This window comes from Bos javanicus, chromosome 28 (assembly GCF_032452875.1).
Source record: "Bos javanicus breed banteng chromosome 28, ARS-OSU_banteng_1.0, whole genome shotgun sequence".
NCBI lineage: Eukaryota > Metazoa > Chordata > Mammalia > Artiodactyla > Bovidae > Bos > Bos javanicus.
The window spans coordinates 27,737,027-27,753,618 of record NC_083895.1 but is presented as its reverse complement, the minus strand read 5'-3'; the positions used below and the strand labels follow the sequence as shown (position 1 = coordinate 27,753,618).

The 16,592-nt window shown below is 44.1% G+C and overlaps 1 protein-coding gene and 1 pseudogene across 1 annotated transcript in view; both read right to left on the bottom strand.

The window, feature by feature from the left end:
* The window catches only part of LOC133240433 (core histone macro-H2A.2), a 52,933-nt gene that overhangs the window by 19,367 nt on the left and 16,974 nt on the right, over positions 1–16,592 (bottom strand). Inside the window, exon 2 of the mRNA XM_061405214.1 lies at positions 12,166–12,397. Within this exon, the coding sequence (XP_061261198.1) occupies positions 12,166–12,337 (172 nt within the window). The 5' untranslated portion in view covers positions 12,338–12,397. The remainder of the gene's footprint in view (positions 1–12,165; positions 12,398–16,592) is intronic.
* On the bottom strand, positions 2,480–12,088 carry LOC133240430 (HIG1 domain family member 1A, mitochondrial-like; annotated as a pseudogene).

Genomic DNA, 16,592 nt, shown 5'->3' with positions numbered 1-16,592 from the left:
GCAAAGACTGGATTCTCAAAGGGAAAATCTGTCCTCATCGCACACGGCCACAGGAAGAGGCTAAAGGCAGCAATTTGTTAGAAGGCGCAGTGCAGGCCCACAGGTGAGGCTGGCCCGTGTACAGCTGGGCTCTTGGACTAACTCTTCCGAAATAATTTATAGGAAGGAAAAGCTTGATTGTGTGCTCGAGTGCAAAAGCAGAGGTAGAATTTTTTCTCTTTAAAGAGAAAAAAAAAGAATACACAGCAGAAAATCCAGACCTAGAAGTTCTTTTCTCTGTTGGATGTTTAGCCTAAATATTCCTTGGGCCAGATTTCACCATTTAAATGTTTGAAATAATGTTAATCATTATTAATATCTTCAAATGTTGTTATGACAAATATATTCATGTCAACTATAAAAGTTTGCTACACTCCAGAGTGATTTTATTGATCTTGGGAACACAAGTATCCTTGTGTGAACCGGCAATCAATAGAAAAACTGTATTTATATGGCACACAATGTTTCAGTGCAAATTTTGTGGGAAGATCATAATTTGTTAAGTGGTGGAGACTTCCATGGAAGTCTGGAAATTACTACAGCAAACCTCTCACTTCTCGCAAGTCACACTTCCAGTCGCAGTAACCATCTGGAATACAACTGAGTATCTGATAGTAAAAAGAATGATTTCTTAGCCAAAAAGGATGCAGGAAAGCTCATCACGCACATTATTCTTGGAAGAGCCCGTGTCCTCTCATTCTGGACACAATCTAAACCCACAATGGGCAGCTCAGCTCACAGGAGATGGGAAATACCACAGTACATCTGAGACAGAACGCAGGACTGTCTCCTGCCCTCGCCTCCGCACGTCTGTCCACCTGCCCACTAGGTGGCGGTGTCCCTGGGCCTGGTCTGGGTGCTCTGCTCTGCTCAGGCTGTGCAGTCTTCTCGGGAAACCTCATTCAGTTACAGCGCCCACTTCCATCCTCCTTCCCATGTCACCAGATCTGTACCTCCAGCCCTGCCATGATGTCACCTGGGTGTTCTGCAGGTAAATAAAACTCACCACATCCCCCAAAAGAAAGCATTCCCAGAAACAGGCTCTTCCATCACCCCTGGGACTGGCAGTTCCATCCACGCATAGACCTGGAATCATTCTCCATCCCTACCTCTCTTGACTTGGCCTCATCAGTCTTACACATCTTTTCTTCTCTTCTCCAAACTTATTGCCATTACCTGAGTTAAAGCTCTCTTCTCCTCCAGCCCAGATAATTGTCGTGGCTGCCTAAGTGGTTTTCCTGTCTCCGGTTTTGTCTTCCTCTAGACCCATGCCAAAAAGGCCAGCACTGGCCGATGGCATCTTGTGCAAATTAGAAAAAGATGCCCCTTCCTCAAGATGCTGGACTTCCCTGCTTTTGTTAGGACAAGACGCTTTACTGCCATCTGCTGGAAATGTTCATAATAAGTTACAGTTCTTTGAGGTCTATGATGTGAATGCTACTACCTTAAATGTATGTCCTTGTGCAGTGTACAACCACAGGTGTGATCCTGGCTGCCAAAGTGATCTTTTCAAAACCCAAATGTAAAAACTAAAAAATCAATAGATTAAAAAAAATGTTTGGTGTTAAATCAGTTCAGTCACTCAGTTGTGTCAGACTCTTTGTGACCCCATGGACTGCAGCATGCCAGGCTTTCCTGTCCATCACCAACTCCCGGAGCTTGTATAAACTCATGTCCATTGAGTCAGTGATGCCATCCAACCACTTCATCCTCTGTCATCCTCTCCTGCTGCCTTCAGTGTTTTCCATTATCAGGGTCTTCTCTAATGATCAGTTCTTCATATCAGGTGGCCAAAGTATCAGCCCTTCCAACGAATATTCAGGACTGATTTCCTTTAGGATGGACGGGCTGGAGCTCCTTGCAGTCCAAGGGACTCTCAAGAGTCTTCTCCAACACCACAGTTCAAAAGCAACAATTCTTTGGTGCTCAGCAATGGCACCCCACTCCAGTACTCTTGCCTGGAAAACCCCATGGACAGAGAAGCCTGGTAGGCTGCAGTCCATGGAGTCGCAAAAAGTCGGACACGACTGAGCAACTTCTTTCATTTTTCTCTTTCATGCATTGGAGAAGGAAATGGCAACCCACTCCAGTGTTCTTGCCTGGAGAATCCCAGGGACGGCAGAACCTCGTGGGCTGCCATCTATGGGGTAGCAAAGAGTCAGACATGACAAGCAACTTAGCAGCAGCAGCAGCAGCAGCAGCAGCTTTCTTTATAGTCCAACTCACATCCATATATGACTACTGGAAAAACCATAGCTTTGACTAGATGGACCTTTGTTGGCAAAGTAATGTCTCTGCTTTTTAATAAGCTATCTAGGTTGGTCATAGCTTTTCTTCCAAGGAGCAAGCATCTTTTAATTTCATGGCTTCAGTCACCATCTGCAGTGATTTTGGAGCCCGAGAAAATAAAGTCTATCACTGTTTCCATTGTTTCCCCATCTATTTGCCATGAAGTGATGGGAACAGATGCCATGATCTGTGTTTTTTAAATGTTGAATTTTAGGCCAGCTGTTTCACTCTCCTCTTTCACTTTCATCAAGAGACTCTTTAGTCCTTTGCTTTCTGCCATAAGGGTGGTGTCATCTGTGTATCTGAGGTTATTGATATTTCTCCCAGCAATCTTGACTCCAGCTTGTGTTTCATCCAGCCCGGCATTTCGCATGATGTACTCTGCATGTAAGTTAAATAAGCAGGGTGACAATATACAGCTTTGACATACTCCTTTCCCGATTTGGAACCAGTCCGTTGTTCCATGTCTGGTTCTAACTGTTGTTTCTTGACCTGCATACAAATTTCTCAGGAGGCAGGTAAGGTGGTCTGGTATTTCCATCTCTTGAAGAATTTTCCAGTTTGTTGTGATCCACACAGTCAAAGGCTTTGATGTAGTCAATAAAGATGTTTTTCTTGAATTCTCTTGCTTTTTCTATGATCCAATGGATGTTGGTAATTTGATCTCTGGTTCCTCTGCCTTTTCTAAATCCAGCTTGAACATCTGGAAGTTCTCGGTTCATGTACTGTACAGTCTCCAAGCCTGACTTGGAGAATTTTGAGCATCACTTTGCTAGCGTGTGAGATGAGTGCAATCGTGTGGTAGTTTGAACATTCTTTTGCATTGCCTTTCTTTTGGACTGGGTTGAAAACTGACCTTTCCCAGTCCTGTGGCCACTGCTGAGTTTTCCAAAGTTGCTGGCATATTGAGTTCAGCATTTTAACAGCGTCATTGTTTAGGATTTGAAATAGCTCAACTGTGATTCCATCACCTCCACTAGCTTTGTTTGTAGTGATGTTTCCTAAGGCCCACTTGACTTCATATTCTAGTATGGCTGGCTCTAGGTGAGTGATCACACCATCGTGGTTATCTGGTCATTAAGATCTTTTTTGTATAGTTCTTCCATGTATTCTTAATACCTTCTGCTTCTGTTAGGTCCATACCGTTTCTGTCCTTTATTGTGCTCATCTTTGCATGAAATGTTCCCTTGGTATCTCTAATTTTCTTGAAGAGGTCTCTAGTCTTTCCCATTCTATTGTTATCCTCTATTTCTTTGCATTGATCACTGAGGAAGGCTTTCTTATCTCTCCTGCTATGAATTAAATTTACCCATTGGTGTTAAATGGATAGACCCAATTGTCTGGAAATGATGTGTAAATGATAGGTTTCTCGGTTACATGAAGATTTCATGAAGTGCTCTCAAATTCAACCTTGTTTTGTTTTTCTTTGTCCATGCTGCGTGGCATGTGGGATCTTAGTTCTCCACCAGGGACTGAACCCATGCTCTCTGCAGTGGAAGCATGAAGTCGTAACTACTGAACTGCCAGGGAAGTTACTCAACCCTGTTTTAAGGCCTATTTGTCCAGTCAATTAAAAATACCTTACAGAACATTTTCTCACCATAAAATGATTATAAATTACTCATTCTCAATATCTCAGATTTACATGATAACTATTGCTGATGGATACAAAATTCTTTTCCAGAATTTGGGCTTGCTTTTTCAGTCCATTTCCCTCACTTACATCAGAGATGTAAACCGGGCCAGCATTTACAGATTGATAAACTGAACTATGAATGTGATGTCCATTCTCGGAGGCTGGTGGATGTTTCTAGATGAGCAGTCCAACATGTACTTGCTGCCGGAGTGTGCAACCTCCCCCAGAGGTTTGGACCAGAAATGGCGTATGGCTCTAAAGTCATGATGTGTGAACCTGGGGTCAGCCAGGCAGCCAGTCCAGAGAAATCGGGCAAGGCCAACTACTATTTCTCCCCAAGCGCCTGAAAATTTGTGCAATCTTTTTTTTTTTGGCTAAGTGGCATCCACTCTTTTGTTTTTTTCCATTTGGTGTAGATTTTATTTTTATGTGTTAAATATTTAAATTTTTAATAGATTTTATTAAATTGGGGGATCTGCTCCAGGAAAAATTAAAATGGACTTTAAAATATGGATAATTTCTTGGTACAGTTTTACTTAATAGAAAGAATGGTTCATGAATTTCATAGATTTGTGAAAAATGACTTTGCATTTTTACATGCTATTTTTAAAAAAATTATTTATTTTTAATTGAAGGATAATTGCTTTACAATGTTGTTAGTTTTTACCATACATCAACATGAATCAGTCATGGGTATACATGTCCCTTCCCTCTTGAACCTCCCTCCCTCCCACCCCACCCCCCTCATCCCATCCATCTAGGTTGTCCCAGAGCACCAGGCTGAGTTCCCTGCGCTAACAGCAACTCTTTCCCATTAACTATCTATTTTACACCTGGTAATGTATATATGCCACTGCTACTCTCTCAGTTCACCCTACCCTCTCCTTCCCTTGCTGTGTCCAAAGTCTGTTCTCTAAGCCTGTGTCTCTACTCCTGCTCTGCAAATAGGTTCATCAGCACCTTTTTCTAGATTCCATACGTATGTGTTAATATACAGTATTTGTTTTTCTCTTTCTAACTTACTTCACTCTGTATAACAGGCTCTGGGTTCATCTGCCTCACTAGAACTGACTCAAATTTGTTCCTTTTTATGGCCAAGTAATATTCCATTATATATACGTACCACAACTTCTTTATCCATTCATCTGTCTATGGACATCTAGGTTGCTTCCATGTCCTGGCTATTGTAAATAGTACTGCAATGAACACTGGGGTACATGTGTGTTTTTCAATTATAGTTTTTCCAGGGTATATTGCTGGGTCATATGATAGTTTTATTACTAGTTTTTTAAGTATCTTCATACTGTTCTTCATACTGGCTGTATCAATTTGCATTCCCACCAATTTACATGCTATTTTTAAAACCCTTTTCTTTAAAAAATTTTTATTGAAGTATAGTTGATACTGCTGTACAGCAAAGTAACTCAGTTATACATACATATATGTACATTCTTTGTGTGTGTGTGTGTTCATTTACTTTAATAACACTACATTTACCATGTTATCACCATGGAATGTAAATTCAAGTTAGACAAGAGAATGTCACAAGTACAGCAAAGCATTCTGTGATATACCAAAGTTTGTATAATGTCTGACCAAACCAGCCTGCCCATCAATCACTTCCATTATAGGCATTTTATTTAGTTGATGATTCTTTTGGAGAAAATAAACATACTGCACACATTTAAAAAGTGTTTTTCATTTACCTTTGCATTTGTTTCAAAATAACATTAAAATTATTCTAATATAACAGCAGCAAAATATAATTCTGCAATTACAGAAGAGCTAAAAGGGATCTACAATTTAAGTTATTCTCATGTTTACAACTATGATTCTAAAATAAATACTATTCCAAAGTGGCTCTGTTACCAGCTTTTTGGGTTTGGTTTAAAGACACACACAGACTTGCAGGGAGGTTTATAACGTTGCATTCCATGCACTGTTCTGAAAGGGTTCCTTAAGAGCCAACCAGCCCTTAAAACAGAACTCAGTCCACAAGGCAGTCAGAAAGTTAAATTAACTGGGGTAAATAGGATTCCTACATTACATCAAAAGCATATGATATTCTGCAGCAACTGGGAACATTTTCAGGATTAGCATGTTGTCTTCTTTAGAACTAATTTCAATAGAAGAGCTTAAGAAGGTGGACAGGTACCGCTATCCAGTGTATTTAAAAGTGACATGTTTCTTTTGTGCTGATCTGACTCCCCTGAATGACCTAGCTAGTGAACTAGTCACCAGTAACTTGGTCACCACGCAAATCAAGCCTGCAAGAAAGGAAGCCAATTTTCAAATCACCATGCTCTTGTCTGACCCAAACAATTTATTTTCAATATAAACATATGAGCTCAATACGAGATGTCTAACTAAAGCAAGCACCACCAACAAGACCAAGACGGCATCTCCTCTTCTAGGGTTTAGCTTTGCCCAGAATTCTTGATGCAGGGAATAGCCCATACCAAAAGTCATTGCTCCCACAACAAAGCCTTGGGTTGCCACATGCAGGTGATCAGGTGAACAGACATTTTAGTATTTCCCCTGCTTTTCAATCTATATAATCCATATGCAACAATTGCTGCAAAACCTGCCATTCCAGTGGCGACAAATGGTGCCTCTCTAGCTTTTAGGGTAAGTTTAGATCCCTGATATTCATCAAATGAAGACCGAGAAACATCTGTGTTGCTTGACATAGTGACCGAAGAATCTTCAGACAACTACAAGACGTTTCAGGTTCCTATTGGCTTCTTGTACATTCTTTTTCACATTCTTTTCCATTATGGATATTGAAGGGCCCCAGTATGCCACCTCCTGCCTTCAATGCCTTCCCCAGGCATGAGTGTGCAAAATGTGCACGTTCTCATGTGGCCCTCTCTTCACTCTCGTTTCCCCGCAACCTGACAATTAACCCATCTGAGTCTATCCAGCTCCTACTAATTACTCATCATGGCTGCCCATCAGAATCTTTTGGGGAAATTAAAAAAAATTCTGATGCCCAGGATTATCCCAGAATCTTTGGGAGTAAGATCCAGGTATCAGGATTTTAAATCAATCAATTTGTTAAAAAACCAGGATTGAGAACCTGATTTAGGTCTTTACGGCCCTTGCTTGATATTCGGCAGCCTCCCCCTGCTTCCCAAAGCTCCTCTAGCTTCCCTGCCCACAGGCATGCCATCTTATTGTGTAGTTTTTTGGTTTTGTTTTTTAGCTGCACCAGGTTTTAATTGTAGTATGTGGGATCTTTAGTTGAGGCATGTGGGATCTAGTTCCCTGACTAGGAATGCCCTCTGCATTGGGAGTGTAGAGTCTTAACCACTGGACCATGAGAGAAGTCCCTTTTTTGTTGTGTTTAATGTTCGTTGGTCCTGCTAGAATGTAAACCCAGGACCACATCTGTTTGTCTTCCTTCGTATTTTCAAGGCCTGATCCAAAGGAGAAACTCAGTCAATATTGTCATGAATGTTGAAGGTCATTTCAAGGGTGACGGGAGACTTTCACACTTTCAACTCCTTTCCCTCAGTTCAGTTCAGTTCAGTCACTCAGTCGTGGCCGACTCTTTGTGACCCCATGAATCACAGCACGCCAGGCCTCCCTGTCCGTCACCAACTCCCAGAGTTCACCCAGACTCACGTCCATTGAGTCAGTGATGTCATCCAACCATCTCATCCTCTGTCGTCCCCTTCTTCTCCTGCCCCCAATCCCTCCCAGCATCAGAGTCTTTTCCAATGAGTCAACTCTTTGCATGAGGCAGCCAAAGTACTGGAATTTCAGCTTTAGCATCATTCCTTCCAAAGAAATCCCAGGACTGATCTCCTTCAGAATGGACTGGTTGGATCTCCTTGCAGTCCAAGGGACTCTCAAGAGTCTTCTCCAACACCACAGTTCAAAAGCATCAATTCTTCAGTGCTCAGCCTTCTTCACAGTCCAACTCTCACATCCATACATGACCACAGGAAAAACCATAGCCTTGACTAGGCGGACCTTTGTTGGCAAAGTAATGTCTCTGCTTTTGAATATGCTATCTAGGTTGGTCATAACTTTTCTTCCAAGGAGTAAGCGTCTTTTCATTTCATGGCTGCAGTCACCATCAGCCGTGATTTTGGAGCCCCCAAAAATAAAGTCTGACACTGTTTCCATGTTTCCCCATCTATTTCCCATGAAGTGATGGGACCGGATGCCATGATCTTCGTTTTCTGAATGTTGAGCTTTAAGCCAGCTTTTTCACTCTCCACTTTCACTTTCATCAAAAGGCTTTTTAGTTCCTCTTCACTTTCTGCCATAAGGGTGGTGTCATCTGCATATCTGAGGTTACTGATATTTCTCCCAGCAATCTTGATTCCAGCTTGTGCTTCTTCCAGCCCAGCGTTTCTCATGATGTACTCTGCATAGAAGTTAAATAAGCAGGGTGACAATACACAGCCTTGACGTACTCCTTTTCCTATTTGGAACCAGTCTGTTGTTCCATGTCCAGTTCTAACTGTTGCTTCCTGACCTGCATACAAATTTCTCAAGAGGCAGATCAGGTGGTCTGGTATTCCCATCCTTGCTGCTGCTAAGTCGCTTCAGTCATGTATGACTCTGTGCGACCCCATAGACAGCAGCCCACCAGGCTTACCCGTCCCTGGGATTCTCCAGGCAAGAACACTGGAGTGCGTTGCCATTTCCTTCTCCAATGCATGAAAGTGAAAAGTGAAAGTGAAGTCGCTCAGTCGTGTCCGACTCTAGCGACCCCATGGACTGCAGCCTACCAGGCTTCTCCGTCCATGGGATCTTCCAGGCAAAAGTACTGGAGTTGGGTGCCATTGCCTTCTCCAATTCCCATCCCTAAAGAAAGTCAATTCATGCCCCTCTCCCAAACAAAACAAAACAACAGCTAACAGAATCCTCCTTTTACTTATTCACCAATGGCCTGCAGTAATGATTCATTCCTTTGGCTTAAACTCCTTGTCTCATTAAAATGCAATACAACCCCCAAATAAACCACCTTTATGGAATTAGTCATTACACTTTACCCTGAATGATTTCATCAGCTCTTCATAGAACAGAAATGAGAAGGATAAGCATCTATTGAGTGCATCCTATGCACCAGACATTTTATATACATTGTGGCTCATTAATAGAGTTAAATGAGCTTAGCTCCGAAAATACCCAAAGATCAGAGAGGTTAAGGAATTAGTCCAAGGTAACAGAGCCGGTAAATTGAGAAACCAGATTTAAACTGACATCTAAACCCCTGCTCTCAACTCCAGCCTGAGTTTGGAGAGGAGGAAAAAGCACAAAAGGAAGGGATGGAAAGGACACAGAGAAGCCAGAAGACCTGCTTCATCTTCTGCATTTGACCCAGGACAGCCGGAGGCTGGCCCTGGGAAGGAGTGTTATTGGAAACACCATCCTTCCGGGTGCTCCTCCTCATGTCTCTCACACTTCATGTCCAACCTGTCAGCAGATCCTGTTGACTCTGCCTTCAAAACCCCCCAGTACTCTGATCCCTCCACAGAAGCTTCACCGGCAGCCCCCTAGCCTCGCATCTCTAACCTGGATCTCTGCAAGTAATTAACTTTCTTCATTTTCCCTGCTTCGGCCTTGTATCCCTCTGCCTGCAAGCTCAGATTGCTCCACCTCTGCTCAAACCCTTCATGACAAGTTCTTCTTCCCCGACCAGCCACCGTCCCTTGGGCCTCCTTTACATTTCAAGCCCCTCCCTCAGCCCCAGCCTTCCGTCCCCACTGCTGCTTCTCAGACACGCCCAGCACCTGCTTCCCTCTGCCCCGAGGGCCCACCCCACATGCCCCTTCCTGGCCTCCTTCAGGTGCCAGCCCCCTCAGTGGGCCTCCCTTCAGCTCCCAGCTTCCTAGAACAGCCTCACTCCTTTCCTGCTTTATTCATCCCGGATCACGAATCACCATCTGATAGAGCACACACACTTCACTCATTTGTTGACTCATTTCTCTCTCCAGAATGCACTCTGCTCCAAGGCAGGGACTCCTGTCTGCCTTGGTCTCTGCTATATCCTCAGCATCTAGAACCACACTTGGCATATAGTAGGTGCTCAATAAATGTCTGTTGAGTGAATGAAGGACTATGAGAAAATGGGTGATGTTCTACTTTGAGAGACACCATCAGTCTTCACGGATGTGCTGTCTCAAAGTCCAGAGTGTGACATTCAGGCTATAATATGCATTGCTATGGGGTCTCGTGGAAGTAAGCCAAAATAAATGAAAAATCATATAAGCAGCCCAATGCTATTACCAGGAAGAAGTCTAAGGACTTACTGTGTGCACTGACAGGTACAGGCTTGGTCAATATTTGTTGAGTGAGTGGAGAGGAAAACATAAGGTTTCTCATCAAACACATGTGAACCAAAGAAGAGAGTCTCTGGTGATTGAAAAGGCCATATTTTATTATGCACAGTTTAGGCTTTGGCTAAGTGGAGGCACAGGAAGTATTAATTATTTTGATTATACAAACATTGTAATGGGGCAGTGTATTGAAGTAGAAAATGCATGGCTTGGGATTGAAGAACCTCAGGGAACCCTGGCTCCTGCTTGGAGGCTATGGCATCTCTGGGTTACTCAGGGTCTTCCTGCATCAGTGGGTGATACGGACCTGATAGGTTGTTTTAAAGCTTCTGTCACCACTTTCAAAGTTCCTCCTCTCCCTCCAAGTCAGGAGATTTTTTTCCTACCAAATTCCTGGGTCCCACTCCAGATCCAGCGAATCAGACCCTGGGGGGTTGCAGGCTGTGCAGCCAGGAACCTGCATTTTAACAAACATTCATGCTGCTGAAAGACTGGCTAAAATCTCACTCCTCTGAGTGGTCCCTGGACCAGCAGCATCAGCATCATTGTAGCGTGTTAGAAATGCAGAGTCTCAGGCCTTACCCCTGACTTTGTCCACAAGATTCCCAGAGCGACCCCCACTTTGAAAAGCACTGCTGTATCACACTTGATTGATTTTCCTTTCAGATCCCTCCTGCCCTTCTCTTCAACCTCCTAAAGGATCCTCCCAAAAAACTTCTAGCTCAGGAATCAGCATTTCATTTCATGAGAAGATAAAGACTCAAGATGCCAAGGTCTGCCTGATGGAAGCTCCAGGGGGAAGAGGTTTTCACGGGTGGTTCACAGCAAACCTCCTGCCAGTAAGTGTTGCTTGGTGAGTGTTGGGGGACCAAGAGGGCAGAACAGGACTGAGTAGATAAAGAGAAGGAAGAGGCCGCTCTTGAAGGAGAAGCAGGAGGGAAAGAGGGACCTTGTGACAGAAGCTGGGTCATGTTGCCGCTGCAGGGAGCTCAGCTTCCCGGGTAGACAGTTTGGGGAGGTTTGTTCTGTTACCCCATGGACTTAACTGGGATTTAACCCTGGTATCTGGAGAATTTGTTAACCTTGGGCAAAGTCAGGGATATTGTTGCTGATGGCTAAAATGACCTCTCAAGGAACTAATCACATTTCTTCATATGTATTTTTATACTTATAGATTTTATATACGTATATATGCTTTGATACTGTGAAGTTTGGTTTCTGTTTAAGACATAAGAGACCCACAACAAAAAGGCTAAATATAAAGTCCTCAAATAGATAGAGACCACAGACAACAAAAATGTCATCTTTCAGTTAAAAAAAAAAAAAGAAAATTTAGCAACCAACATGGGAAACTATTTCCAATATATCTGTAGACAGAGGACCACCTCTGTAATGGAGAGTAAAATTAAAATACTGTTGGCTTTATAGGACCAACTGAAGATGCTTTCAGTGCCGGATTCAACATTACTTATGGACGTTGAGTCCATTATTTATGGACATTGAGTTTAGTACAGCAGGAGTACCGAAGTGAGGACCCTGAAGTAAAAGTGAAAAACTCTCCTGCAAAATGAATAGCAAGCCCCTATCTTCCCTGTAGTCTGTCTTCTGCGGGAGCCTAGAAATTTACATATTACATTTGTATACAGCAACACACCTCTCTTGGGGTGGTCTAGAAAGTCCCTTTGTTTCTCTTCCCTTCATGTTGATCCTCTGTCCTCTTCCCTAAAGCCTGCAGGAGTCAGTTTTAGTCAATCAGGCAACCCGAAACCCCAATACCCCCCACAGCGACCCTGAGACAGCCATAGGGCGAATCAAGGCTCCCCTGCCCAGCCTGGCAGGGGCTGGGAGGGAGGGAGGGGGGGAGGGTTACCTGGGAGGGTTACCTGACCTGCGTGTTCACATTACCTGCCAGGTACTCGATGACTGCGGCCATGTAGACAGGAGCACCCACGCTGATCCGGTACTTGAACGTCCCTTTCTTCAGGTACCGCATCAGCCTGCCCACCGGGAAGATGACCCCGGCCCTGGCTGAACGCGACAGCTTGGACATTTTCTTCTTCCCGCTCCGGCCCGACATTTTGCCTTAGTTTCCCTCGCAGCTTGCTTTACACGGTGGCCTCCGGGCACTGACTCAATGCTGGAAAGGAAAGATGGCAGGGTGAGGAAGGGTGACTGGCTGATGGCTTGAGAACCGTGGTGCAGCCCCAGGGCACCTGCAACCCACCTGATAGCCCCGGGGAGGTAGCTGAGACCTGGCTGCCACTGCAGGGTGCTGCAGATGGGGAGCTGGGTGTCAGCACGCCCACCCACAAACAACTCCCCATCCCACCCAGCCAGCCCAGCCTCCGTAGGAGAGGCCACAGAAACTCAGGAGAGGGATACCGGGTGGTCAGTCTCCAACAAAATCCACTTCATGATCTCCAGAACCTGTGAATTGGCTACTCAAGCATGTATCTGCTGATACTTTTTAAGTTGACCTGTCTTTATACTCAGAAATGTCTTTTTATAAGTAGGCTTCCCTGGTGGTTTAGATGGTAAAGAATCTGCCTGCAATGTAGGAGACACGTGTTCTATCCCTGGGTCAGGAAGATCCCCTGGAGAAGGAAATGGCAACCCACTCCAGTATTCTTGCCTGGAGAATCCCATGGATGGAGGAGCCTAGCGGGTTACAGTCCATGGGGTTGCAAAGAGCTGGACACAACTGAGCGACTATCACTCACTCATGTGGCCAAAGACACTTTGGAGATGTGATTAAGTGGGAGAGGTGATCCTGGATTATCTGGGTGGGTCTAATGTAATTGCAAGGGTCTTTCTAAGAAGGGAAGGAGATGAGAGGAGAGACAGGCTGACACCAGGAAATGGATTCTCCCCTCAGAGCATCCCAAAGGAACCAGCCCTGCTGACATCTTCATTTTAGCCCACTGGAAATGATCTTGGGACTCCCCTGGTGGTCCACTGGATAAGAACCCGCCTGTCAATGCAGGGGCCACAGGTTTGCTCCCTGGTCTGGGAAGATCCCACATGCAGAGGAGCAACTAAGCCCATGCGCCACAACTGCTGAGCCCACGAGCCTAGGACTAGCACTTCAAAACCTGAGAGGCCACCGCAACGAGAAGCCCGCTCACTCAAACTACAGAGTAGCCCCTGCTCACGGCAACTAGAGAAAGCCATGTGCAGCAATGAAGCCCCAGCGTAGGCAAAGAAATAATAAAATTAATTCAGTTTAAGAAACAAAATGATTTTGGACTTCTGACTTCTAGAACTGTAGAGAATAAATTTGTATTGTTCAAAGCCACTAAATTTGGGGGATAACTTGTAACAGCAGCAACAAGCAAACCAATATGGTTCCTCTTTGCCCTGATTTGCTTCTGCCTCTTGTTAATAAATAGTACAAAGTTAATATGGCCATGCCTATCGTAATGGTTAGCTTTGACCCACAACTCAGAGCTGATGTGCACCTTTTAGACGGAAACACTTCTCTAAATTCTCTAGTAATGTAGCATCCTTGCAAACAGAAATATGCCAGAAGAGGCAGTTTTATTGAATATGCTAATGCAGAGTAACAAGCAAATGAAAAACCACAGTGCAACTCAGACTCTTGCTCTTTGGAATGGGGAACCCAGGGTGATTTGGGGGAGGAGCTTCAGAATCAGCACAAAGAGGTGACTTCAGTACAATGCATGGAGAGATACGTATATGATTCATTGTCATTTCAGGAAGCTATCTGTAGTGCAAAGATGAAAAATAATTATATACTTCTGAAGAAGCCTTTGTAAGGCTAAAATTAATTCAGAGAATTGTAATAGAGCTTAACCTGTTGGTGGAGAGAGTATTATAACCAAAAAAAAGGAATATAGGCTAGAAAAAGTAAAAGCAAATTACAAACAAGAAGGACCAAAGAAAAGGAAACAGAAGTTTTCTAGGAAAAATGTTAGGGAATCAAACCTCTCTGGCCCAAGGGCAACATTATTTTCAGTGGCTGTTTTCTTTGGGGATGGAAAATGAGAAGGTCAAAAATAAAATTGGTTCTACCTGTTGAGGCAACACAAATTTTGGCTCGGTCAGTTTGCCAACAGCCAAGATGTCAATGAAAGTAAAAAAAAAATGACAGAAGAAAGTGCTAGATTAACTCATGACTAATACGAAAGATACAGAACTGGGATTTATTTAATCCAGATGGAAGACTGAACATGGAGTTCAATTTTCTAAAGTATCTGATTACTCTGTATGACTGAGGATTTTTATATAAAAACTATGGAATTAGCAACAAAACCCATTCTCAGCACCCTCTTATCTCACAGGTAAATGATGTAAGTTAGGGGCATTTTTACTACATACATTACATACATTCTTATGTAAGAATGTTATGTTGTTCTTATGTACTTACTGCACTCCTATTTTATGTCATTTTGCCACCGAGAGATGTAGGTATTCATCAAAGTTAAGTACGAGAAAGATGAGCAAATAGCCTAAGAACTTTATCTCTTTCCCAGTAAGGCACAAGGATAAGACAGCATCAATGTTTTTAGAACTTCCACATTTCTGTGCGTTTGCTGCAAACAAAAAGAAGCGTAGTCTCTTTAAGAAATGAGTTCTGGAGTTAAAACCCTGTGCAGGTGCATAAAGATGTGTTAGTGTTGGTAACTCCACTAAACCAATTATGTGCTTTTTCCAGTTACCCTAAGTTGGGGGAGGGGGAGGATTAGTAGGTGTGGTTGTCAAGGAAACCACCTGAGAAGCCCATCACAGGAGGATATACTCTATGGCTACAGTACAACGTGCTGATAGTCATAATCTCTCTGATAGAGAGCAAAACCCACGGAGCACAAATGCCACGAGGGCAGGACCCCTTCATCCCCCCATGCCCAGGACATTTTCTCAGATGCAAACAGACAAAGAATGACTAGGTGTGCATAATAAAGCCACCCAGGGGCTCTCCCAGAATCAGCCAAGTGGAGTCACAAATTGCCCTACAAGTTGGTAATGAGGACTGGCGGTAGAAGAGAAATAGGGGACTTTAGGGAATTGATGCCTAACACATTCATGAAGATAAAATAGCCAAGAAAGGAAAACAAGGGTTAGATCAAACAAAGTAACATACGAGCTGAACACTATAAAATGTAGGGATCACCCCAAACACTGCATTTTGTATCGAGAATTTCTTCCTTTGGTTTCCAGACATGGCAACCTACTCCAGTATTCTTGCCTGAGGAACCTCACGGACAGAGAAGCCTGGTGGCTACAGTCCATGGGGTCGCAAAACAGGACACGACTTGGCGACTAAACAACAAAAGGGCCTTAGAGTTAGGGATGCAGTGCTATTTGAAGTCTAAATGTGAGGCTGACCGTTGCATGTGCTTTAGTAGGACTGGAGAGTCTTTGTGTCTGCAGACCTGACTTTTTGATAGGAAATGAGTGACCAAAACCAGTTGCCGTGGCCAGGCACAATAATAATCATTTGCATGAACTACAAGTCTCACTACAGGAGGTCCTGATCAGGAGAGTGATAAATTCTGCCAACCTCCCGGAAACCCGCACGCTGGAACCTATCTTGGCTGAGAGATGCCCGTGCCACTAGGAAGAACCCTGAGTCAGACCAAGTATGGGCACAGGCAAGATGACTGGCCAGAGTCAACCCAAAACCTAACCCCATCACCACCAAAACCCGAGACAGTGAGCCAAGGGCAGAGCAGTCCTGGGTTCCCTTACCCTGCTGCTCTCCACCCCCTTGTCTATAGTCTTTTGTTTTGTCAGTAGCTGTGTCTCCTTGGACAATTCATTTCCAAGGGTTAGACGAGAGCCCACTCTCAGGCGCTGGAAGGGGTCTCCCTCCGGTGGCATGTGCAGACATTGTGCTGAGTTTAAGCAGCCTAACTCCTGGCCTCGAGGGCTGGGAGGCCCCTGCACAGTGAAAGAATCAGACCACGTCCAGGAATCCTTCGGGGAAGCAGACAGCAGGCTCATGGGAGCTAATAGGTCACACCTGCCGGGACCCACAGATGGAAGGAAGGGTAGAACCTCCTTGGCCCACTTGAGAGAAGACCCTACTTGCCAAATCCCGCTTTGCCCCCCAGCCTGTGCTGGACTCTGCCTGAAGTGGTGAGAAAAGATAACCTTTAACTTTCTTCTTTTCCAGACCACCCCTGACTCTATGCAGGCTTGGTAATACAGGAGTTAAAAGACTTGAATGCGGGTTTCCCTACTCTTGTGAATATGAATCTCTGTGGAGGGGCACTCCTGGAAAGAGAAAAGAACTGGGCGATGTGAAACTTGTTTCACTAGACTAATAATTAAATGTTTACATTTACTTACCTTCTCGAAAACAAGTTCTG